This window comes from Artibeus jamaicensis, unplaced genomic scaffold (genome assembly GCF_021234435.1).
Source record: "Artibeus jamaicensis isolate MK-2021 breed Jamaican fruit bat unplaced genomic scaffold, CSHL_Jam_final contig_354, whole genome shotgun sequence".
In the NCBI taxonomy this organism is placed as follows: Eukaryota; Metazoa; Chordata; class Mammalia; order Chiroptera; family Phyllostomidae; genus Artibeus; species Artibeus jamaicensis.
In genome coordinates this window covers 33,875,042-33,900,677 of record NW_026521803.1, presented here as the reverse complement: position 1 = coordinate 33,900,677, position 25,636 = coordinate 33,875,042, and the positions used below count along the sequence as shown (strand labels likewise).

Here is a 25,636-nt window from a genome sequence, read left to right as displayed (position 1 = left end):
GTTTGCTCGAGAAAAAAAGAATCCACTTAGGATTTAGGAAGTAACTGCTTAAACATTTAAAAAGCATTTGTGATTTCCTGAAGTATATTGTTCAGGAGCCAAGGCCTAACTTGAATTTCAGGAGTCCTCCCAGAATCCATATTTTGAAAAAGCATGTAAGATAGTAAATGTTCTGTTTTTATGGTTAAGATCTACACTTAACATGTGGTATAAAAATGCAAAAAAGAAAAAATATTTGAAAATTAATTGGTTGTTACTTAACCTATAAAAAACAAAACAAACAAACAAACAAAACAGAGAAAGGGCCTCACGAAACGATGAGACCCTGAGCAGCTCTGATCTCATTCTTTTTCCTGTTACTGTACGTGTCCCTCTGGGAAACACACTGCATTGCTCTGATAGGACACTGGGTTCTGTTGGAGTTCATGAGCTTTCTTGTGATACTAGTGATCTGAGGGGCAAGTCTTTCTCTTTTTTTTCTTGGTAGAGTTTAGTGTGGGCTTTTTTGTGTTTAAATTACTAAAGTTTTAACTGCCTTTCACTGAGGGTTTGGAAACAGCGCGTACAAAATTCAGCGCAGGCCAGTTTTTCCAAGTTGTCAACAATGTAGGAGTTGAGCGACAACAGTTCCCATTCTTAAAAGCCCTTCCGATCAGGTGTTATGCTACCATCTGGACATTTTAATTAGTAAAAAAATGTGGATCCGGATACACAGAAATGGGGTCCGCAGCGCACAATGGCCCACGTGCACTCGGCTGGTGCCGAGGTGTGCGTGGCTATGTTTTACAAGTGTGTGTGTGTGTGTGTGCGCGCGTGCACGCGTGTGCACACGCTCCTGTGTAAGTGTGATTGTATGTTGAATATGTGTTCATTCCTCCTAGGAAACCCATGTATAGGATTTCTGGTGCCTTTATCAAACCGGGCACTATCACTACCAAAATATCTAGCTACTTTTTCTCAAATACCGAGTAAAAAGGTCTGATGTATGTAATTGCGTTCCCAAGTAGGACTTGCCTGTATCTTTTCTAATGCTCCTGCGTCCTCACGGTGCCCGGTGTGGCGTGGCAGTGCCATGCTGACGTGGCTTGGGGAGGAGATAGGGCTCCTCCCTTTCACAGCTGTGTGCTCTAAGTCAATACAGCGGCCTCTCTGAATCTCCTTTAGCCTCACGTGCAGAGTAAACGTATTACTAATAATAGTTATGATAACTACCTAGAAGAATTACGATGAAGCTTGTAAGAAACAGCGTGTATGTGAAAGCACTTGATAAAATGGGGAGAGGTATAAAAAGTGACTTTTAATGTACATTACCAATTCATAATCCATATGCCTTATTCATGATTCAGTAAATTGGGTCATATTTAAACATAAAGGAAATGCAAATATAAGATAATATTAGGTTATTGACAAATAGTAACTTTGGGGACACCAGAAAATGTGTTCATAATTTTTAACATGATGCAAAGTAGGACCCATTTTTTGTAAAGTATGTGGATATGCTCTTTGAAATAATGTTATTCTTAATTAAGGCAGAAGCGGGTACATTTGAGGGAAATAGTGACCCTCCGGAGAAATGGAGAGTGAAAATAGTGTAGGGAAATGAGTCTTAGTGTCTTCTCTTTCAGAAAGATGCATGTTTATCTTAATTATTATGAATTTCATGTTTGCAAACCAGTGTGAATACTTAAACGATAATCATGATGGCTTCGGAAAACCTACCCATTACAATTTATCTCATACTGTATTTGCTCAAGAATGTGTCATTCGTAATCCTGAGGAGGTGAGGGAGGTGATACATTTCTGTGTGAGACTGGGCCAGATCGATAGGTTCGGACACTTCTACAGGAAGCATTTTCCGTTTTTTTTGTTATAGGTCCAGTTCTCTTCCTGAGAAGGCTTCACAAGAAATGGGGATGTTATTTTTTTCCTTCATTATATAATTGTATACCATTGCATAATGATACTACTTTGGTCACTTCATTAATTTAATCTTCCCCTCCCTTACTGTAATAAATGAATATAGTATAAATATGATTTCTATTACATTATTTCTAACATCAAACATTTATTATCACAGGCATCCTGCTTTTAATCAGAGTGTCTTAAGGAGCTTTTAAGACTTATCTCTTGGACAAGGTCTTAGCAGGAGTTCATACTGTCCCCTTTCGGTGTCATGCTAGGAGGAGCCAGGTTCAACTGAGAACCAAATTAACTGGTTAATTTGGTTAAAATTAAGTAAACTGTGGAAGAAACAGGAACATGCAAATTATGACCATACAACGTTTAAGATTTTGGGGGCCGGAAACTGGATATTGGTTTCATTTCATGCTGGGTCAGTTTTAGTTAAATGTCTTAACCTAATGACACATTCCCTCATTTGCATACTCTAATCTAGGGGACAGACAGGGTCTACACAGCATTTGTCTTGAAAATTTTAAAATGAGGCTGCAGGTCCCCTGTTTGAAGCTCTGTTTCCTAAGAAATGGCTGCATGTCCCTTAACCTTTACCAGCACCCACAGTCACGAGATGAGAAGAAAATTGTAAAACTTCTTTACGAGTTGTCTCATAGAAGAGATTCAGTTAAAAATTAGAGGGACAGCATTTCAAATTTAATAAAAAAATAAAGTAATTCAAAGTAAAGTCTGTAGCCAAACTCCTTAATTGTGATGCATTTGCTGAGTTCCCCTCTTCCATCGTTGGGCCTGCTCCGGTGCCATATGGCCTACCATGGAACATTTAACTTGTCAGATATAATGGATTGTCCTGGAAGCAGATTTTTGCTTTGAGCACTCGGCTCCTTTCTTGCATTTCACTCTCAGCTCCAGGCTGCAGGATGAAGGATTGTCGTGGAAACGCAAAGAGGAGACACACAGTTGATTCCCCTTAAGAGAGTGACCTATATGCCACATCGTTTTACCCACGTAAAGAGGCATTATCCTCACCACTGGCCTTAGCAGGCTGCACGTCAGAATCATTTAAATGTGCCTGGACTTAACGGATTGTGCAAACATTTCAGAATTGAGTGCTTAGAAATAAAGCATCGTCATTTTAACTTGGGCAGAAATGGTGTAGCCACATCGGCCCAAAGAGAAGTGTTACTTATCATGACCTACATGTACGCTAAATCACCTGGTTTATATATGTTGGAAATTCAGTTTAACTTTCAAATCTACTAAGAAAGCTTTAAAAAAATCCCCTGATGGAGACGTCACATGGCTTCATTGTTTTTGTTTGGTGAGTAGAGGTGAGGTCGAAGTGATCATTTAGGTGGATGGACAAGTGGCAGGTAATTATCCTACCAAGCTTTCCACCTCGAAACTTAAGTAAAAGCCTTCTGTTTATTCTAACACACTGTAAATTAGAGATTGTACAGCTGTGGATTTTTATCTGTAAATGTAAAAAATATGTATTTGATGTTGATCTAAAATTTTTTTTCATGAGGTAATTCTTTATTTTAATTTGTGATATTGTGTCTGAAATCACAAGTTTGGAAAGCACCGGAAGAAGTTTCTGGCTCTTGCATTTATAGGAAAACTTCCCTAAAAGAGCAAGTGTTGCCCGTTCTGTGCAGATGTGCACACATCGCTGTGAGGAGCTCTTCTGGGATAACTTGCTATAACCCGAACCCTCCTGTAAGACAGAGGAGTCTGGAACAGCCAGCCTTTAAGTAATCAGTCAAGTACAAGCCAGTGGTAAAATAAGTGACTTATGTGTCTTAATTTAATCATAAAATGGAACATATTTGATTGTTGTAGGGTTACAAAGATTGATTCATAAATATGTACATGACACCTGTAAATACACTGAGACTTTCTGTTTGCAAAGGGTAATTTAATATACTCACCAAAATGTGTGTGTTTATGTGTTAGAAATTTAACGCTTAATTTACTTCTAAAAATGTTTTTATTGTACATGGTTCTTAATAGTGATCTAGAAAAACTATATGGCCTTGAGAACTGGTATAACCTCACTTCTAGACAAAAGAATTCTTTCTTTTTAATGAACATCTTTTCATGAAGCAACTAAGAAATTTCTGTTCAAGTCAGCACTTGCTAATAAAATGTACTTGTGTGTATTTCTTACTAACCCTAAACTGAGCACACTTGTTTTATTAATGCCATCAATAGGACGCTTTGCCCCCCTCCCTGTGTTAAAATTTTGGTCATGCTTATTCCTAAATGAGTTTGAGTGGTACCTGGCCAGACAGTTCTTGTTGGGGCCTGTGCGCCCTCTGCTGGTTGGTCATGCTTGAACTCTCTGGTGTGTGGGTTCTTAGTATGTTACTTTTCAAGGTTTGGTTTTTTTTGTTTTTTGTTTTTGTTTTTGCACTTTTTCACAACTAATCATATATTGCAGTAATTATGAAGTTACTGAGCGTGGCACTTAATTTGTTTTTATTTGGAAATGGAAGTTGTGTGTGTGTGTGTGTGTGTGTGTGTGTGTGTGTTTTGGTTTATTTTTGCTAAATAGAGCCCTGGCAATTTAAATAGTATGTAAAATATATGCCGCTCTTGAGTTTTTAAGTGGTTGATTTTACATTTCCATTAATCGTATTTATTTTTTTAGTTCCTCCTGGCCTGATTATGCTTAAGAATTCTTATTTGACTAAGGTGGGAATTGACTTAAAAGGATAAATCACAGAAATTTGAAACATTACTTGTGGTAGGTGATGGATCAGGCTGCTCCTGGTAGAGAAATTCCCTGATAGAGTTGACAGTTTTCACTTGCTTTGTGAAGGAAAACGAGTTCTGTTTGCATTGTAATATTTTATAGAGGCATTTTATTTCGTTTGTTTCTGCAGATCAAATTAAGCTGTCCTTGCTGGCAGACAGTGAGAACTGTAGTTCGAGTGGAACCCTTTTTTGTCTTGTTTTGCCACTCTGAGTTGTTGTTGATGGGGCAGGAGCTGTTAAAGGAGCAAGTCACCGTCAGCCCCTGTGTTCCCAGGTCACGGGACCAGCGTCCACCTGGGCAGTCGCAGCAGGAGCGCCCTGGCCTCTCTTCCGAGGCTTGGATGCGGAGGAGCCTTGCTTTCTGCCAGGGAAGACCAGGGCTTTGTAAAAGGAATGCGTCTCAAAAATAGCAACAATTTTGGCTGGCACATTTTTACCAAATTCTTTGTGATAATTGATTATAAGTGATTCCTACATAGCTCTGAAATGATACGTCTTGATTGAATCAGTAAGGTGTTATATGGAGAGTTTAGATCTTTACAGTTCTTTTCTCTTATATTGCAGATTGCTCTCATTTGTAAGCAAATTCTGTCAGAACTCCAAAACCAGCTCCCCTAAGTATGAAATGATACAAAAGCTCAGAGTTGGGGAGGGGGAATGTCATCTTAAGTGTTCTTTCAGCTTTCTGTCCTTCCCACTTTAGGTACCAGTGACATTAAAAATGTGATAAATTATATAACTATTAGTTTTTAATTTACTTTGATTTATTTAACATTGCCAAATAACTACCAACTGCATGCCAATATCCAGTTCCCACGAAATCTGTTACAATGGCATCTGGCACAGAATCTCCAATACACGTCTTTCCTGTTGCCACCTTTTACCAGGATGCAGTTCAGTTGTCGTGGGTACTCTTCCTCTGTGCTTCTCATCACTCCCTTCTCAACCCTTACCTAGGTACAGTGCTGGGCTGGCTTCACACTGCAGCCCTCCGAACTCTTAACCTCGTGAGTACTGTCTGTCACTGACTCCAGCACCCAGCACGTGGTACACAGAGGCACTCAACAAATAGTTACTTTCCTACCCCGTATTTCTTGGATCTCCTTCACACCTGTTCACATCATCATTTGGACAAGTTTCAGAGGTGAAAATTGCCATCTCTAAACAACTATCCCATGTAATGTACTTTATTTTCGCCTATTTTGATAGGATGAGGTCACTGTTCTGACTACCCCATTCTCCTTCCTCCTTTCCTCTCTGATCATCCCTTCCTCTGCCTCTCCACTTCCTGTCTGTGCCCCACTGCCTTCCTCTCTTGATTTAGTCATGCTCTCACACTCAGTGATTGGGGGGCTCTCACACTCAGTGATTGGGGGGCTCTCACACTCAGTGATTGGGGAGCTCTCACACTCAGTGATTAGAAGGCTCTCACACCCAGTGATTGGGGGGCTCTCACACTCAGTGATTGGGGAGCTCTCACACTCAGTGATTGGGAAGCTCTCACACTCAGTGATTGGGAAGCTCTCACACTCAGTGATTGGGAAGCTCTCACACTCAGTGATTGGGGGGCTCTCACACTCAGTGATTGGGGGGCTCTCACACTCAGTGATTGGGGGGCTCTCACACTCAGTGATTGGGGAGCTCTCACACTCAGTGATTAGAAGGCTCTCACACCCAGTGATTGGGGGGCTCTCACACTCAGTGATTGGGGGGCTCTCACACTCAGTGATTGGGAAGCTCTCACACTCAGTGATTGGGAAGCTCTCACACTCAGTGATTGGGAAGCTCTCACACTCAGTGATTAGAAGGCTCTCACACTCAGTGATTGGGAAGCTCTCACACTCAGTGATTGGGAAGCTCTCACACTCAGTGATTGGGAAGCTCTCACACTCAGTGATTGGGAAGCTCTCACACTCAGTGATTGGGAAGCTCTCACACTCAGTGATTGGGGAGCTCTCACACTCAGTGATTGGGGGGCTCTCACACTCAGTGATTGGGAAGCTCTCACACTCAGTGATTGGGAAGCTCTCACACTCAGTGATTGGGGAGCTCTCACACCCAGTGATTGGGGAGCTCTCACACCCAGTGATTGGGGAGTTCTCACACTCAGTGATTGGGGGGCTCTCACACTCAGTGATTGGGAAGCTCTCACACTCAGTGATTGGGAAGCTCTCACACTTAGTGATTGGGAAGCTCTCACACTCAGTGATTGGGGAGCTCTCACACTCAGTGATTGGGGAGTTCTCACACCCAGTGATTGGGGGGTTCTCACACCCAGTGATTGGGGAGCTCTCACACTCAGTGATTAGAAGGCTCTCACACTCAGTGATTGGGGAGCTCTCACACTCAGTGATTGGGAAGCTCTCACACTCAGTGATTGGGGAAGCTCTCACACTCAGTGATTGGGGGGCTTTCCTTAACTGTCCTGTGCAGAACTCAGTGGCTTGTGTAATTTGATCTGGGAACCATCACCTTCTGTTAGCAATGACTAGTGAGGGCAATCTTACTTTGAGAGGTTTGGTCTTGTTAACCTCGGAGTATGGCTTTCGTAGGTCCCTTCTCTTAAAGGTGATCTTGAAGAGCAGCCTCAGTGGGTTAGCAGCCTTCCTTGTTTGCCTGCTCTGTGCATGCCTTCAAATACTTATATGTGAATTCTGGGCTATTGCCCCTTAACTTCTCAGTGGTATATGCTTAGGGACTCCAGGCCAGTTGCAGTGCAGTGCTCGGGCTGGAGAAATGCTCACCTAAGGCAGTGCAGGTACAGATGTAAGTGACGTTTGGCTTGCCTTCTGTTTGGGGTTAAACATGTTGCTTATATAAATGTGTGTATATATGTAAGTATAATACTTATATGTATTATGCACATGTATACACTACTTAAAATCTTCATGAAACCCCCACCCCCTTTATTTTTGGTGCAGTCTTGAGTATCACATAACATGTGTGTGGTTTCTTTAAGAGGTGATAATTGTTATGTTCTTGTTAGCTCTGAGCTCAGCTTGAAAACTGAGGCCGGCGCCTACACACCAGGTGCTAAAATATGTAATTTTCCTGTATAAACACTGTGGCAAATGTCATACTAAACCTTTCCCTCTGTTTTCTGTTCCCCTGTGCCTAATTCAGAGTTTGGTCATGATTAGTTTTTACGTATCACTCAAGTAAGGTTCTGGTAGGACATCGTGTTTAGATGGGCAGCCAGTAACTTACCGCTAAAAGTGCTTTGCGTGGTGAAGGAGAGCTGCTGATTTTCTTAAAATTTGCTGGTAAGTTCCAAACGGTTTAGCCTGGCAACAAAGTCTTACTCAGAGGACGTCGTCTGTCCCGTGTCTGGCCGATGTGTGGTAGATGTCCTCCAGAGAGGCTGAAGAACAGACTCTCTCCTTGGCGTGGACTCGCACGGCCTTCAGAAGGGCGTGCATGGGGCACGGGCCCTTTAAAGTCACAGCCAGCTGTGTCCGCTGCGGGTGGATCCCTCTTGGGGTGGGGCCAGGGAAGGGACGCTTTCGCAGCAGTGGCCCTTGGGGCCAACAGAAGAGGGGACGCCGTTCACCTCCAGGACTCTCCTGTCCTGGAATTGTGTTGTTTGTCAGGGGAATCTACGTAGTCATACGTGGTTAATTTCATTAAAACAGCCAGTCTTCATTAGTAGAGGTGAACGGATGTAAAGGCATAGTATGCTGCCAGGAAAAGGGTTCTCTAACCCAGCAGTTTTCGACCCTTTCGATCTCGTAGCTAGTTACTAACGTTCTGCAGCACACCAAAAAATATATTTTTTGCTGACCTAATAAAAATAAGTATACTTTTGATTCACTCACACTAGACAGCTGTTGTTGTATAGGCTATTGTTATTATTTGACAGTCGAAGGAAAAAGAGGTTAGTGCCCCTGATTTAATAGTCAGGGTTGCTTGTTTTAAAAATTCTTGCAGCAAGCCCCTGGAAAATTGCTGTTCTAACCCATAAAATGGTTACATGGTAACTGTACAAAAGGGTGTCAGAGAGCAATGATTGTTTGTCTTTTTAAAAGCCAGTTAAATGGGTAGCATCAGGCAGTAATTGATTTTTTGTTCTCCACTACGTTACCAGGTTTATGGGAGTTTCATCTGTTGTAACCCTAAAGTCTGTGCCTGTCTCTTAAATTTGTTACTCCATGGCTCATTAGGCTAACCAGTGTAATTTTTTCTTTTTAAGGTAGGAATGCCAGATCCCACTCCACTGAGTTTGAGTTCTCTGGGGTGGAGACCTGTTTTAAGAAAAGTCTCACCGATAATTTTCATGACCAGCAAGGTTTCTTCGCCTTAGAACTGAATTTGGGGGGATTACTTTTCTCCGCTCCCATCTTGTGTCTTCCTTTGCTCCTAAGAATATATCACACCTATTTTATTTCTGCTTGCTTTTGAGACCTTTGGTATATATTGCAAATATCACGTTTTTCATTTTTATATGAAACTATAATTTCTTCTGATAAAAAATAAGATGTCAAGTGCCAGTGTTGTTCCTTCGGAGGCTGCATACTCCCTGGGCATCTTGGTGAGACCCAGGCAGCAGGGAAAATAGGAAACAGGGTGGACAGAACTGTTAGGATTTTGTTCACATGAAGCTACTGGTAAGTTACTGCTTAGAAGTAAGTTGAGTGATTTCAGGGTTGCCCTTAGTCTTTCAGGTCCCTAGGGGACCCTTGTACAAATTGCTGATTCAGAAAATCATTACTCTGGTGGCTCAAGTGGCACTTTAGTGGCCTTAAAGAGTTATTTGACACACCTCCCCAAACAGCTAAGTTATCCCCATGATTATGTTGATTAATTGCACACTCTATGGAATGAGGGTTATTTTCAATGAAAGATGTTCCTGCGTTTGGAAAATAAAGCATGAAATTCACATGCTTTAATCTGATCAGGTGCTCACGTCTCCTAAGCATGGCACTGGATGAGGGCGATGATTTTGGCTTTTTCTTCCGCACATGAAATGACCTAATATGGTATTTTTATTCTGCGTCAATCTCTCAGAGGATGGTCACTCAGAATGTTTATCAGTTGTAACATTTTTACCCATCAAAGGACTTGGCTTACTACAAGTGGAGTTAAAATTATTTGAGGGGAGGGTTGCAGGAACACAGGGAAAAGCCAGGTGGGATCATGTTTGCTACCACAACATACTCTGACAATGCATCTACAATACGCCCAAAAGAGGCGGTGTATTGTAACAGCAGGCTCTCGTACCGGAATTGGAAGTTCATGTTCTAGCTTCATCTCTTAGTGTCTGTATAACCTCGGGTATAAGCTTGTTTCTTATTTTGAGTAATTGCATCACAAAGTAGAGATTAAGTGACCGTCTGAGGGGTTTTTGGCTATGCGCTCGCTCTTCAGTGATGCAAGTTAAGTTAGTCTGCACACTAGATTGTGCTTCATGGATATAAGTGCTTTAAGGAGAATCGAAGCAGCACCCCAGGGTAATGAGTTTCGGTGATGTCTCAAGGTGCGTGGCACATCTGGGGCTTGGGCGCACCTACCGCCGTGAAGGCAGCACCGTGTCCAGACAGCACGAGGGGCGTCCGTGACAGAACTCGGCCCAGACTCCCACTTTTCCAGGGTCAGAGCTATAGGTCACGATTGAGTATTCTATTTTTGTGACCTAAAAACATCAATGAACGAAAGGACTAATGCTGGTCTTTTCCAGGAAAATGGCTAGCTCCCCATTTCCTGTTATTCTTTGGTACAAACCATGTGCCTAGTCACCCTTTCCCCCGACTGTTTTTTCTGTTTTCAGTTTAGCAGCAGGGGAGAAGGAGAATTTCCTGAGCTGTGGAATGCCCAGTTTATCTGCTGGAATGGAGTTGCATGTAGTTCTTTTAGCATGAAGTGTATTAAAATTTGACTTCTTAATGCCTGTGGAGGATGACAAGAATTGTCCTGGAATACTAAGATTCTGTAGGAGAAAACCAGTGTTCATCTCTGAATTTCAGAAATTGAAAGAAAAGATCAGCTTCCGATATCTTGCAAACTCAGGCCCTCTTACCTCCAAGCTCGGATCAGGGACGGTCCAGGTCGGCCGGTCAGTCACAGCAGCAAAGACGCATCTGCATAGAAATGTCACGGAAGGTCCACAGTGTTTTCAGATCCGTTAAAGTAAATAAAATTCAGCCCTAAAACTTACATCATTTATTTGATAGGAAATTGCAAACATGCATTAAACACAATTCTTCATGCTGTTTTTATAGTAGTTGTTCCTAAAGTTCCTCAGGACTTGTATTAATAGACAAAAAGAATGGGGCAGGTGTGTGCAGGTCAGACAAGTTTAGGAAAGATAGCCTGGCACAGAATTAAATGTTCTCACTCGCTCCAGGCTGTCTCAGAGGCTTCCGCCTGCTCAGAGACTGGGTAAATTTCTTGGAAAGAAATGGAGATAGCGAGCAACGTTCTTGAGCCCCTTTTACTTAGTTTCCCTTTTGTTTTCTGGGGCGCGTTGTGAGGTTCTTGTTCCGCAGAAGACACTTTGTGAGCAGTGCTTCGTTGACCTGTATCGTAGCTACATTTTTACTTTTAGTCTTCTCCGTGCATTTTGAATGAAGTCATATTCTTCACATAGGAAAGGCATAGAGAGGCAGTTTGCAGCTGTTTTTGTTGCTTCAAGTCAGTGTGGAGATGATTGTGGTTTTTGTCCAGTATCAGATTCTGGTACACAGCATTTGCACAGCTATAAAGTACCTAGAGACCTTTTAGGAGTAAAACACCGTGTAAATGTAAATCATCCCCACCTATAGGACACTTTCATTAATTTCATATCAAATTCACGAGTGTTTTGAGCACTGGGGTTTGAGTCTTCCGTATTGGGCTTCTTGCTTATTTATAGATTTTTTTTTCAGAGTTTAAATATCAGTAGTGCAGAATAGTGCTAAAAGTCCAACATTTGGAATCAAACTTCCAGGGTTCGATTCCTGGCTCTATCACTTACCCTCTGTGTGACCTCTGGTGATTTCTGTAACTCAGTTTCCTCACCTATGAAATGGTTTTTGTATTACCCACCCCACAGGGTTGTTGTACAGCTTGAACAAGTCAGTAGTCTACATAAGCCCTTTGCCTTGTGGGTAATGCGTGATGGGGACTCAGCTATTCTTATATGAGGAAGGGCTTATCTGCTTCTTATCTGAAGCAGGCAGGGGAAAGATGGAAGAACTGTGAATAATGACCTCCTGTATATTTTCAGAACCACTAAGAATTGCTGCAGTCATTTTTAAATGAAATAGACATTTCAATATAAAGAAATTAAAAGGGTAACCGGAAGTAGGTTGGGGTTGGGGACAGGGACAGAGATGTATTTTGACTCCTACATGGTTGTGATGAGTTAGTTCCCTAGTCTGATGGCTGGGAACAAAAGGCTCATTCTTTGGTGCCCAGAATGAGGATTGACCGTGAAACGGCCTTACTTGGTATTGTCCTGCCGCATCAGATAATTTGTAGCGAGGCTTTTCATGGGATATGTTTCACTGCAGAGGTGCAGTTTTTCAGTGATAGGTGCAACACCTACCATTTACATCTAATTTTAAGAGTGCCCTTTTAAGAATGAAAGGCTAGAAACCTGAACATGACCTTGGTATTTTCCTACTGGCCCACCACTAGTGGGGTCTCCTGTGTCACCGCTGATCCCCAGAAATCATATCATCAGTAAGGTGGTGGTGGAGTTTGTCCCTCTGCCCGTGGTGTCCAGGTGTGGTAATCTACCGAAGGCTGTGCTGCTTAGATGTTTCCCTGGGAATGAGTGGACTCCTGAGACCATTTTTACCTTCCTGTAATGTGTTCATTCTCACCCAGTTTTTGCGGCACTCCCTTACAATGGGATACTATAGATACATTGGAAAAAAGATTGTAAGTCAAGTGGAAGATTATAAAAATGTTTTCCCTTATCCTTCTTGGGGCAGCAAGATAAAGGATTCCTGAGTAGATCAGCAAAAATACTGGTCTTTAAAAGAACTGGAAGTAGCTTATGCAGTATTTTCTGCTTAGATTAGTTTTTCAAGGGCAGCAAAGGAAGCAAGTGAACCCTTTATTGATTACCAAGTGGTGCCATTTTTAATAATAAAATTTAAATATAGGCTTTAGCAGTTGATGGGTTCAGTTTGGACGGAACATGTTGACTTCCTGGGCGGCTTGCTCACTGAAGATGCCGACTTGTTCTAGAGAGGGGGCTGTGTGTGGATCTCCTTTGTCTCCAGAAGGGCTGATTGACGGCTGTTGTGTCTGCTCATTTACAGCGTTTTTCTTGTTTAATTTTTAAAAAATTGTGACATAATAGTACATGTTCCTTGTATGCATCATTTCTGCAGAAGAAAGTTATTTAGCCAGTATTCCAGCTAAGTTTATAAAATCCTCTCTGTAGCCTTTTCAGCCTTCAGTGGACTCCATTAGGTCACATCATCCGTTGCATGCGCAGCAGATTGTCACCAGCAGCAAAATTTAACATTTGGTCCTTTTAGGTATAAAAATGAATCAAATGCCTGACAAGATTTGTTTGTGGTATGTATTTCAGAATACCCGGCCCCCCCCCCCCCCCCACACACACACACACCCTTTCTGGGCAAACGACAAATGTTACTAACGGGTACTTTTAGTTTTTAAAATATGGACAACAGTACTCCGTACAGTAAAAGACTTGAGCGATTAATGCTGCCCTTATGCCTCTTTTGAGTAGTTCTAGCCATGGGCTTGGCACTGCCACCGTTGTCTTTGTGCCAAAAAATGTCCGCAGCGGCTGTCGCATTCTAGTACTGGAGGGACGTCTCGAAAATTCTGCAGTGAGCACGCCGGGCTTGTTCATCACTGCCGTCTCCTTTAAATATCGGAAAAACGGAATCTTGAGCTCATTCAAAGCTCCGCTGTGGTTGTGGGGGTGGGGGGAGGTGGGTGGTGAAGAATGGAGAAAGAAGGAAAGAAGCTGTCTGCGCCAGCCCGGTGGTTTAAGGGACAAAAATCCGTGCCTGACGTAGAGTGAACGCAGACATTTAGGAGCTTTTGTGTCCGTGAGCACAGAGAGTTCCTCAGGAATCCTGCTCCGACGTGTTATCCGCGCTCCTGAAAATTTCATCATCTGAGACAAATGTTCCAGTGAATTTTAAGCAGAAAATCAACATCAACACCATAGCTAATTTTTACTGGACAGTTTACACAAAAGATCTATTTCTTTTCCTAGAAACTGAGGTGTCATTGTAAAATGGCTGCTTCCTGTCATTAGGAAATGATAGGAGTAGATGTAATACATTTGAGGAAGTGCTTGAGTTTATCCACAGTCCCTGTCCGATGATTTTGCCCCCAAACAGAGGTTTGGGCTCTGAGGGCAGATTTATAGTTGAATTTGGGAACAAAAAGATGTAATAAAGTTAAAGGCTTACACTATCAGAATGAAATGTGTTCACTCGTGATCTCTGGGGCAGTCTGTTGGATGGTGAAAGTGGATGCTGCAGATGAAATCTTTACAAGGAGCGTAATCCTAAAGGAAAAAAAAGTGCACCTCCCGGCCTCCTGCTGGCTGCTCTGCCTCCTTGGTACCTCGCAGACTTCGACAGAGTCCTGGACTGGTGCCCACTGATGTCATGGAAACACTCAAATTACTGAGAATGATTCATGTCTATGCTGGTCCCTTATCCTCCCCCACACAAACAGGAGTAGATTTTTAACCCTGACAACTTGTAATTTGCAGTGGGTTTATTTTCGTATCTGGATAAATATTTTTTAACAAGCAGAATTAAGATTAAGCGGTCTGTATCTGATATGATAGTAAAGAATGCTGGCCCGTGTAGCCAGGCACTCCGGGGACACTGCGCAGCACAAATTCACGTTCTTCTCCCCTCTCCGCTCCGCTCCCTTCCTGCCCCCTTGCTTTTCCAGTCCACCCTCCCCTCTGTTTCTCTCCCTTCCTCTCTCCTCTCTCCCATTTATTCTTACTTTCCTACTCTCCCTCCCTCTGTCCCTGCCCTTCTCCCTCCATCTTTCTTTCTTACTATTTGTACTGATTTTCTGGTTTCAAAATAATGGAAGGGATAGCTCTAACTTTAAATATATCTCTAACTACACACACACACACACACACACACACACACACACACGAATTGGGAGAAACCCTGGTAGGAAAATTCACATTTCTGAGGTTTGTGTGCTGGACTCAAGTTGGGAAATAGTGCCAGGTGGTGAAATTATATAGGGGATGGATTTAGTAATTCCTTCTATAGAGAAAAATAGATAGCCTTTTTTCCTTAACATTGTATTTTACAATTCAGTTTTTTAGAAATTACCAAACAAGACACTATCAGTTCAATTTCCTGGGAAAGTCAGAGCACATTTTATCCTATCTGTTTATCTATTATCCACCTTTTTGTCTGCCCGCTTGCCTGTCTATGCTTACCTACCTCTTTACCTGCCTTTCTAGTTGTTAACAAGTGAATGTTATGTTGAAGTAACTATGGTTTGGTTGTATTGGAGCTTTTTAGATGCAAGAGCTTAATGAAGGCCACACATCATTTGATAGCTCATAAAGATCAAGTCTTTCTGTTAGTAATATTTGTACAGAGAAGTTCAAGGGCATCTATAGATTATATCTGACTTATGCAGAAGAGGAGATATGTCTGTATGACCATTTGCACTGCTGAACAGGTAAATGAGTCTTTTCTTCGATGTAAAATCCTCATACAATTGAAGTTACTCTCTTAGACATCCCAGGGCTGACAGCCTCTGAGAGGAAACCCTGTTCCACTGTCTTTGAAACTGATGTGGACATTGATTGCCTACTTTGAAATATACCAGAAATGGGTGGGGGGATGTTTTTCTAAGTTTCAAATTCCTGGAAATCAGTAGAAAAGTTAATACTGGGGGAAAGAGGGTTAACGTTAAGGCTCAGGTTTGGCTTCCTTTGAAAAACCCTCCTCTGTGTATACAGTGACTTTTAATCACATACAAGGTTTGTCACAAGGGCGTCATTTGTGTGGCGTCACGAAGGCGAGCGCTGACAGCACTGTCGTCGAACTGGACTGTAAAAACGACTGCGGCTCCTTTTAGCCTTTGCATTAACTCGGGCTGAGGGGGGGCGCTCGGGGGCTGTAGACTTTAGAGGGGTGCCATTTAGTTCCTCAAAATGCCAGTTTTGAATTTTCCCATTGGAAAAAAGAATAGTGTAGTCCTAGGTGTAAAATACAGTGCTCCTTAAAACTAATCTTCAAGAAAGTAGTATTCTTCTGTCTCGGGTAGCGTGGGGTTTGTGTTCTGGGTACTTGGCTGGGTCCCTAGATGTTCTGGTATGGATCGATTTTTCTGTAACTCTTCATATGTCACTAACTAAACTCTGCTGCTTAGGTCTCTTGTAATGTGGTTGTGTTGTCTTTTTTGCTGATTATTAAAGCTAACCACACTTTTAAAAGAAACAAATGAGCAGCCTTGATTTCATCCTTAGATGTGGCCAGATAGCATCTGAGGCTGTATGTACATCTCTGTAACACTGTCTGTAGATAAAAATCGTGGTGTTAGAATTGGAGCAGGACATGCACATTCCATTATCCCAGGTCCTGCTGAGTGAGTCTACTGATAGAATCTGAACTTGAGTTTCAGAGTGGGCAGTTTTTCAGAAACCCTCTTCTCCAAATGTAAATTCCATCATCATCTTGATCATGATGAAATTTACTCTCGGGAAAGAGAGTTAAAAAAAGAGTCTCAGAATTTTGAATAGTTCCTTTGCTGTATTCACCATCTGGAAAGCCTTGATTGATTAGCTTTGGCCTCACCATTAAGTGTCGATATAATCAATGGGAATTACTAGACTAGGGTCATTACATAGATAATTTGCCTGCTGTGTAAATAAAAATGAAATTGTTTAAATTTTGTGAGAGAGGAAAAAAGTGAAAATAAGGCATGACAATTTGTTTGTTGGAGAAAGTGGAGGCCATTGGAATGACAGTTTCTGGAAGTGTGGAGCAGTTTGGCTAAGAATAGGAATGAAGGGTATTTTTTTCCAGTTTATCATAGCCAGAGTGAGGAAGTGTGATTCCCTCTCTTGCTTGCATACATTGCCAGTAGTGCCTACTTTACGTATGTAAACACCGGGGAAGAGTAGATATCTGTTACCTGCAGGATTTTTTTTTTAAGGAAGAACACAATTTACACATTTTTTATTATTTCTCTTGGCAGGTAAAACCGAAAGGGGTTCATATTCATCTTATGGGAGAGAATCAAACTTACAGGGTTGCCACCAGGTAAGTGAGAATCTTGCATGGGGAAGGGTTGAGGGAATTAACCTGGTCAATTGGTTCATTTTGTACATTAGATGACGCCTTTCAGACTGTGGCACTGAGATGCACTGCAAGTCTGCCGATGCCTCTCTTTTTAAAAAGTAATGAAATAACACAGAGCTCGGAAGGAATAAACACCTCATCTTTAGATTGCTGGCGTATCAGCATTGCATGCACTGGCTTGGTTTTATTTTTTAATCCATCAACCGGTACCAGTGGCACTGTTTGCAAACCAGCGATGTCGGTTGCAGTGGTTCTATCAAAAGAGTTTATTTGCAATTAAGAACTTCAGAATTTCTTACACTGGGAGCCTTTCGTGCAGCCTGCATCCAGCCCTGGGCTCAGTGGCTATTGGCCTAAATTATAGTTTTCATAGGGGCTGTATGATGTTGTGTGAAAACAGGGTTGTATTGAGGGATAAAAATGTCTGTGAAAATATGATTTGTTGTCCCTTTTTGTTTCTGAATTGTTTTTGGCTGGAAGTCAAGGCCAGCAGGCTAACAGCAAAGCCGTCTCAAGGGAAGCGTGCGTGAGCTAGAAAAATAAGAGTGCTTTAATTAAATAATAAAATGCCAGTGTAATACAAAGGTGCAGCATGTGTGTGTTCGTGTCACGGTGCACTCTGCGTGTGCAGACTTTTCACTCTCCAGAGAAAGCCGACTCTGAAAATACTGCCAGTGTCCAGAAGTGTAAGCTTTGCTTCGAGACAGTTGAGATTTTAGAGATGCTTTCTCTTTTATTTCAGTATCAGTATTAATCATATGTTTAAAACCTTTTCTGTTTTAAGATTTAGGCTTTCTTTTTATAAGTACATTGGTTTCTTACTTTAGAAAACTCCAGATAGAATTTAACAGTCCTCTTTAATATTCAAAGCTTTCTACTGTTTTATTATCCACCTAAACAGCATGTATGTTCTTTCTGCGTTGGAAGGGGAGTGCTCGTTCTCTTGAACCCTCTCACCTCCCATTTCCTTTAATGATCTGGGGGAAAAAACCTATTTAAAAATTGTAAAACAGCTCTTTACTATATCCTGAAAAATGTAAGCAAACAGATTCCGTAATTGAACAGGGCCTGTGAAGGAGGTTTGTTTCCTGTCACTTACAGATCACTAAAGGTAGAATTCTGGTGGAGGTTTTTTCCCCCCTCCTGGATGTATTTGCATTTTTAAAGTTTACTCCCTTGGCCCAGCCACCAGTGCAGTCACAGTCAGCGTCTGAACGATGTGCTGTGATGAGTGGAACGGGGCTTGGTTAAGAACTCCTGCTGCAGAGCACAGTTCATGGCAGTCTGTTTGGAAAGAATTGTGCAGGAAAGAAATTTACAGCCGTTCCAGCGCAACGGAAACATCTTTGGAATGTGAGTGCAAATGTTCGGGGGAGATAGCTCGGGCGACTAGCCTCTCAGTGCCCAGAGCCTCTGGTGTAAAGCTCTCAATTCCTGCAGAAGAGCCTGTTCCTGTGGCTCTGGTTTCTGAGGGTCAAGGCAGAGGTCGTCAGAGTTTTGGGGAGAAGAAAGTTGACAACATCCTTCCTTTTCACAAATGGCCGTGGCAGAGGTCTCTGTTTGTGCTGGGCCTCTTTTTCTGGTCAATGAGAGAATAGGCTTCCTCGCCCCTGTATCCTTTCTTACTAATAGGAATTGGCGTGATTCCTCAGACACAAAGATTTCCTCTGCTGAGTAAGCGTGAGGCCCCTTAACTTGTGAAAGCATCATCCAGACCGCGGGAGTCTGTCTGTGAGTGTGCGGGGACACAGACCCTCCCTTGGTGTGTGGGAAATACTTCCCTCGGGTGACACTGAAGTTAATTTTTTTGGCAAATACAAGGTGAGGAGTGGAAAGGGGCAGAGGGGGGAGTGTAGAGGTGGACGGACTGGCGTGTGGTGGCTGAGTTTCTGGGCCTTGGGAGGTTCATTTTGAGACATTCTTGTCCAGAAAAATTCTGCTGTAGACAGGAGTATGATTACATATGCTTTTCTTCAAAAGTCTTCGGGATAGAAATGTGGAGTGAAATGCTTTCATTCTTATTTCTGCTTCATGGTTGTGAGTGTTATAAGAACTGACTGTCTGTGTGCTTAGCTTGTGCTCAGCAGTATCCATAAACAGTGTGATCACTTCTGGAAAAATAAAGGCGAAATTTTGGAAATTCCCTGATTAAGGGAATAGGGGCTCGAGATGAAAAGCGTACATATCATGAATCTCTGCTTGCTGTGGAATCTGAGAATAGAGAATTTGAGAACAGAGCAGACCTCAGTGTGTCTTCTAGTGAGTGAGCTCCTTTGGTGCAGAATTATTTTTTGAATCCCTGTCTTCAACACCAGCTATGCAAACCAAAAAAGAAAGGCAGCTTCTCGGCGTCTGGGGCTTCAGGTCTAAATAGCAGATCACAGCTGAAGTGGCTCCCCACTGTGTGGCTAGGTGAGTGCCTCGCATGCAGAGGAAGCTTTTGTGTTCTCCTGTCTCCTCCCCTATAGAGAGGCTGGGTGGAAAACCTCAGGTGCTGTGCCCCAAGGAGCTCCAGAAGCCGCTTCATTGTGTGATAACAATGTCCTGTGGACTTACAGGATGAGCACTGTTACACGGAAACTTGCTTATTCCAGTCCCAACAGCCTTTGTTTGGTGTAGAGAAATGCTGGTGGTGAGCAACAGGTAGCAAAGTGCTGTCCCAGAGAAATGTACATTGTTTAAAAAAGGCATCGGTTAAAAATTGTGTGTGTATGTGTGTGTGTCCATTATGTTTCTCTTGAGGATTTAACACTACTAATGATAGACATACGGCTTTCAAAAAAGTGGATGTTGTAGCTGAAAACCAAAAGCTATCAAGTTCTTTATTATTAATTAAGTCATTTTCATTAAAGATAGTAATGGGATAATATGAATTTATTAATCCGTTTCCACATAAAATTATCAGAAATAAACACGGTGACTTTTCAGACTTTTGAAATTGTATAGAAAGTGACCTGATAGACAACCCAGAGCGGCTACGGGGACTTTGTTTAGTTCTCACTAAATATGGCAAAACTAATTTAAATCAAATTGGGGTACGGAAATCACACCCAGGCTTAAAATTTTCTTGCCAAATTGCAACCTCATACTACTTTTACTGGCAGAGAAAACCAGATTTATAATGGAAAGTCTGACAGAAATGAAAATGAGCGGAAATAAAGTTTTTCTCAAGATAGTCCAACCTCACGGCGACAGATAACCACCAGCCAGTGGACGGAAAGGGCACCTCCGCGGAGGACGAAAGGGAAAAAAGGTCTTTTGCTTTTGGCCCCTTTTGCTGCTTTGACTAGGATGTTTGGTGATTGCAAACTTTTTTTTTTCATCTTGCTGAGTTCTTCTGTTTTTGAATGAGATGATGATGTCAACACAGCGATTGTTATTAAGGCAGAAATTTTCCCCTAAAAGGGGAATTCAGCATTGATGATCAGGAATTGTTTGTCTTCTCCTGCTGGGAATTAGCCAAGTTTCCTTATTCATATCTCCTGGACAAGGTGTGTGTGATGTGGGGAGCCGGGTTCTGGCCGCCACTAATTAAGTTAGAATTTCAAGAGTTGGGCCTTTGCTTTTCTCACCCGTTCCCGGCCCCCACCCCCAAGGCAATTCTAATATTGAAACTGACGGGATTTAAAAATTAGACCTAATCTCAAATACCTCTGCTGAATTTCAGTGGCTTGGAAGCTGTAAGGGGATATTCTCTACATTTCATGTAGTTTCCTCATAAACCTCGTCATTTTTGATTCGTTGAAACTTAAATGTGGAAGTTTGTTCTGAGACAATTACATATCGAAGAATGGATTTTTTCTTTCAATTGTTTTTATTTTTGATACAAAAATATTACAAATTACTTAATTCTAAAACTTTTGGTCTCTTTATCTTTTTTCTTATCTAAATTCACAATAGAGAGAATATAAGCAAAAGGCATGAAATCCCTTGTCTCTTTTTATGAAAAGGGTTGTTTAGGACTTGTGTGAGCAGGAATACATTTTGTCTTTTCAATGACATCAGGCATAGGTGTTTGTTTGGGGTGTGCGGGCGCTCAGGCCAGGTCCTTGCGTTCTCTCTGGGTCCCTGTCCCCACCGGGGAAAGTACCGAATGGACCTGCTGGTGCCTTGCCCAGCCCTCTGTCTACTACCTTCATTAGGCTTTTCGAAGTTGCCATTGTTTATGTTTGTTGAACTCAGGTTTCCGCCAGGATTCCGTAAGCTCCTGGAAGGCAGAGGTCTTCCCAGTTTTATCTTGTACTGTGGGGACTGATGTTTATTTCTCCAGCGTCACTCGTAGGAATTGTTTTGAGAGTGAAATCTGAACAGCAATGCATGAGAAGCACACAGTAAAAGCATCACTTTCATGCCTATGAACACCAGAAAAATCACCCTTTCTTAAGGAGACTCCTTTGGAAGGCCTTCCTTCTAACTTCTCACTGTGCAGACCCTGGAATGGCAGTGAGGTCATATCATGGAGAGGCACTTGTCACTCACTTTCAAGGGGCTGAGTCCTAGCCCGGTGGCCTCACTGTTCTAGGCCTGAGTGTCCCGGACGTTCTCTGTTCTGGTGTGTGTGTTGATGAGACCAAAGGGCCTCCAGGGCCGGTCCTTTCTGAGTGCACCAGTGTGGACTGTGGGACAGAAGATTTACAAGTACAGCATTTTGAGACACGCGAGGCCTGCGTTTGTGGTGTGTATGCCATTGTGACTCTGGCCCTGAGCACGGTTTCTGGGGCGGCAGCACGTTTGTTTTGGGACATTGCTGTGGGTGCACCCCTCTCCCAACAGCCACCCAGCACCCACCAGAGGAGAGAAGGGAGCTGTTCTTCCATCACGCTGTGTAACGCGCATTTATTGGTCCTCTGGCAATGTGTTAGGTGCTCTGGAGAAAACCAGAGGGGAGCTCTTTCTTGTGCACCTTCCCCACTGGCAGCTTTCTGGGTTTGAAGCAGGGGAATCAAGCTTCATTTATCTAATTAATTTTTTTAAATCTCACCGTATACATTTTCAAAGACTTACAAAAGTGATAAAAACAATAAAATAAAGTGGATGTACTCACCTCTTAAATAGTTGTTAGTATGCGTTACATTGGCTTCGTTTGTTCATGTCTCTGTCTGTATACACACATACACTGATATTTACATATATACATATATATAATTTTTAAGTGAAAGATCTAAAGAGATTTCACCCCTAAATTTTTTATCACGAATCTCTTAAAATTAAGAACACCTGCCTGTTTAACTGAAATACTATTATCACCTCTACACAAAATTAACGATAGTTTTCTAACTTAATACCCAATATGTATTTATATTTCTTCAGTGGTCCCTTGAAAATGTCTTTCATGGCATTATGGCATTTTTGGAGGGGTGTCATTGCATTTATGCGTGGTATTTGGGTTCTGTGTCTCTATGTAGTTTTTTTTATGCTGGACTACTTCCTACAATTTTTTTAAAAACTATTTCCCTTAAAGAAATTAGGTTAGTTGTCTTGAAAAATACCCCACTTCTAGAATTGTTGGTTTATTTCTTTGTGGTGCTATTTAATTTGTTACTATATCACTCGCCTTGCCTACAACTTGAAAATCAGGTCCAGAGCCTTATTCAGATGAAAGTTCAACATTGTGGCCTGAGTATTTCATGGATGGTGCTGGGTGCCTCACATTGCACTCCTTCCGGGAGCACATGATGTCATGTTGCTCTTGGTGATGCTGACCTGAATCCCTTGGTAAAAACCCGATCTCTTCACTGTAAGTAAACCCTTCCCCTTTTGTAATTAGCAAACAGTCTCTGTGTTGGCACTTTGGTGTCGGGCAGGTACCCCTGTGCCCCAACAGGCTTTAGCCTGATTGTTTCAGCATTAATGGTGCTTGCCTGAATCCGAGGTTTTTAACTGATGATCTTTTTAAAACTCCATCATCCTTTCTACATTTAGAGCTGACATTCTTCTGTATAGAACTTTCTCTCATTATTCATTTCAGCATTGTCAATTTAAGTGCTGCATATATGTATATTTATTTATATACTCATATATATATATATATATATGAGTAAAATGTTAATAATGTTCACATTAAAAATCTTCCCTTACCTGGAGGATACTGGAAGTGTTAACGCCTTCTTCAAATCTCATATTTATGAGGAAAACAGTTATGGCTCAGGCTAATGGTCCGAAAGCTTTAATTGCAGGATGGAGAAGGTATTGCAATTATAGGTCTGTTTCCTGAAAATAAAACTCTAGGTGTTTTGGTGGGGTTTTTTGGGCTGAAATTTGGAACTTTGTGACAATCTCTGTACCCCTAGCAGTTATATTAATTTTGCCATCGGCACTGGAGTTTCTGTAGGTTCTCATATTACCGCTGTACATTCTATTAATTGTTCTTAAAGATCATACAAGGTTGACTGCCAGAGGCTACCTGACTGGGTGTGGTGGGTACTGTGGTGCTCAATGAAGCTGCTTTGTCAGGGACCGTGACACAGTCGTTCCAGCCCCCTCCCCAGTCCTCTCACCACCCAGACGTGGCGCATAAGTGAATGTCAAAATGAGTGAATTCCTCACAGTTAGTTTCGGTTCCATCTAGAAGCTACCTGGGGAAATAATATTAAATACCAGTATAAACCTCTGAGCTCATTATTATAGTCTCATTGAGTAATTAAGAAAATGATACTTAGAGAAGTAAAGCAAACCGACATGAGATTTCACCCCAAGTAAGTTTCAGAGCCAGGCTTTGAACTCCAGAATGTCTGCTTGGAAAGCCAGTGCGTTTCCAGCTTGGGTTTCTTGCTGCCCAGGCCTCTCATGGAGAAGCTTCTAGGCACAGAGTTCTATATCAGAGCCCATCTGGAAACCACTTTTGGTAGATTCCAGTATCACTGCAGACTTCAGGCCTTAACATAGCGCCAAAAAAAGATGAGCTTCACTCAGGTTTGCTCGGGGTGGACTACAACTCTGGACCCAGTGAGTGCGGGTGGGCTGCGCTGCTGCTGAAGACCCAGTCCCACCTTTCAAGGGAGAAAGAAAGCACACGTGTCCATATGAATAATCTATTCTGTTACATCCTCGGAATTAGCATGTGCAATTTCATTAAAACCAATGAAGATTTCCCGTGAAAAGGCTGGGGTAGAATATGCCAATTCACATTTCAGCAACAGCATGAACACTTCCTGAAAAATGCATAGATTATATTTGGGCTTTGCTTTTTGTGCAAAGCGGGCAGAAATGTGGTTTGCTATCACTCGAATTTGGATTCATCATACATCAAATTATTCTTCCAAAAAAATGCAAGAACTACTTAGAATGAAATTTTGAAATAATACTTTTAGCAGGCTCTTAAATGCGACCCTCCAAATTTTTGGTGATGACATTTTATTCACTTGTGAAATGTATGCAGACAACTATGTGTTAGAATCATAGGGCAAATTCTCTTTTTTTTAATCCTTACCCGAGGACATGTTTTTTGTTGCTTTCAAAGAGAGAAGAAGGGGGTTGGGGGTTAGAGAAGGAGAGAGAGAGAGACATTGATACGAGAAAGGAACACCGATGGGTTGGTTTTTCATATGCTCCCCGACCGGGGATCGAACCCACAACCTGGATATATGCCCTGACTGGTGGTCATTGAACCCAGGACCTTTCAGTCTGTGGAATGATGTTCCAACCAAGTAAGCCACCCAGCCTGGGCTATAGGCAAGTTTTATCCACCAGTTCAGGACAGCTGGCGCATAAAACCACCCAAATTGCTTCGACATGACCTTTCTGAAACATCGAAGAAGTCAAGTCCTGGTGTCCAAACTGAAATTTTACCAGAATCTTGGCATTAACTTCTCTTCTTATGAAAAGTACCCATGGGTTTTAATAACTACTAGCGATTTGGGCTACAGTTCATCTTCAGAATTCTGATACATAAAGAGAAGGAGAGGATCTGTTGACGACTAAACAAACCATTGACTTAACACTGAGGTGCAGTTCCTAAAGCTCAGTGCTGAAATATACCCACTCGTCACGCGGAAATCTGCGTGGCCCTCGAGCTCTCTCGTAAGAAAGAAAACAGACCATTCAGCATCGGGAAAGCCTTTCAATATGAAGTGGCAGAAATATTTATTCCTTTGCCTCCAATCATGCTCGAAATGAAGAAAATGTCTCCTGCAACTCTTAAAACTGAAACCCAAAGTTAAAATTATGTGAGTACTGTGAGATACCCACAGAACCCCGTTATTGGTTTAAAACTCAGTGTGTCAGAGTGAAACAGGTGTCCAGCCTGCTGCTCTGCCCGGGAGCGGTGACCTGCCCAGAACCAAAGCCGCCAGTGCTCTGACGAGGTGCTCATGTGTTCTGGCCATTCGGGTGAACTTCCTTACCTTGGCTTTCACTCACGGACAAACTGAGCCGAGCTTCCTAAGCAGGGGCCTCGTGTGTTCAGTGTGTTATTTATTGTTTAATAGGAGTAGTTTCTTGGGAGAAGAAACTGGGCAAGAATTCCTAGCTGCATTGGCCCTGGTATTTCTAACCCACACGTGTTTTTTTCCTAGAGTGCCACTTATTGTTGTCATGCATGTTTGTGCTTAACAAAGGACTAAGTCAGGTGTCGGTGGGGCGGTGTCTTTAGCCAGTGCGTCCCCAGACTGTGTTGTCTGTATCGTCACTGTCACACGGGGCCCGGCACAGATGATGCCCCTCTTTCATTATAAAATCTTCTCTTGCAAAATCACAAA

At 42.2% G+C, this 25,636-nt stretch overlaps 1 protein-coding gene across 15 annotated transcripts in view; it reads left to right on the top strand.

Moving 5' to 3' along the window:
- Positions 1–25,636, top strand: part of TCF4 (transcription factor 4) — a 335,412-nt gene that overhangs the window by 151,082 nt on the left and 158,694 nt on the right. For 14 of the 15 annotated variants that reach the window (XM_037151940.2, XM_037151945.2, XM_053664222.1 and 11 more), the window contains one exon: positions 16,837–16,901. In XM_037151940.2, coding sequence (XP_037007835.1) covers positions 16,837–16,901 — 65 coding nt within the window. Of the gene's footprint in view, positions 1–16,836; positions 16,902–18,674; positions 18,762–25,636 lie in introns of those variants that run through there. The other variant, XM_037151951.2, reaches the window with a different exon arrangement.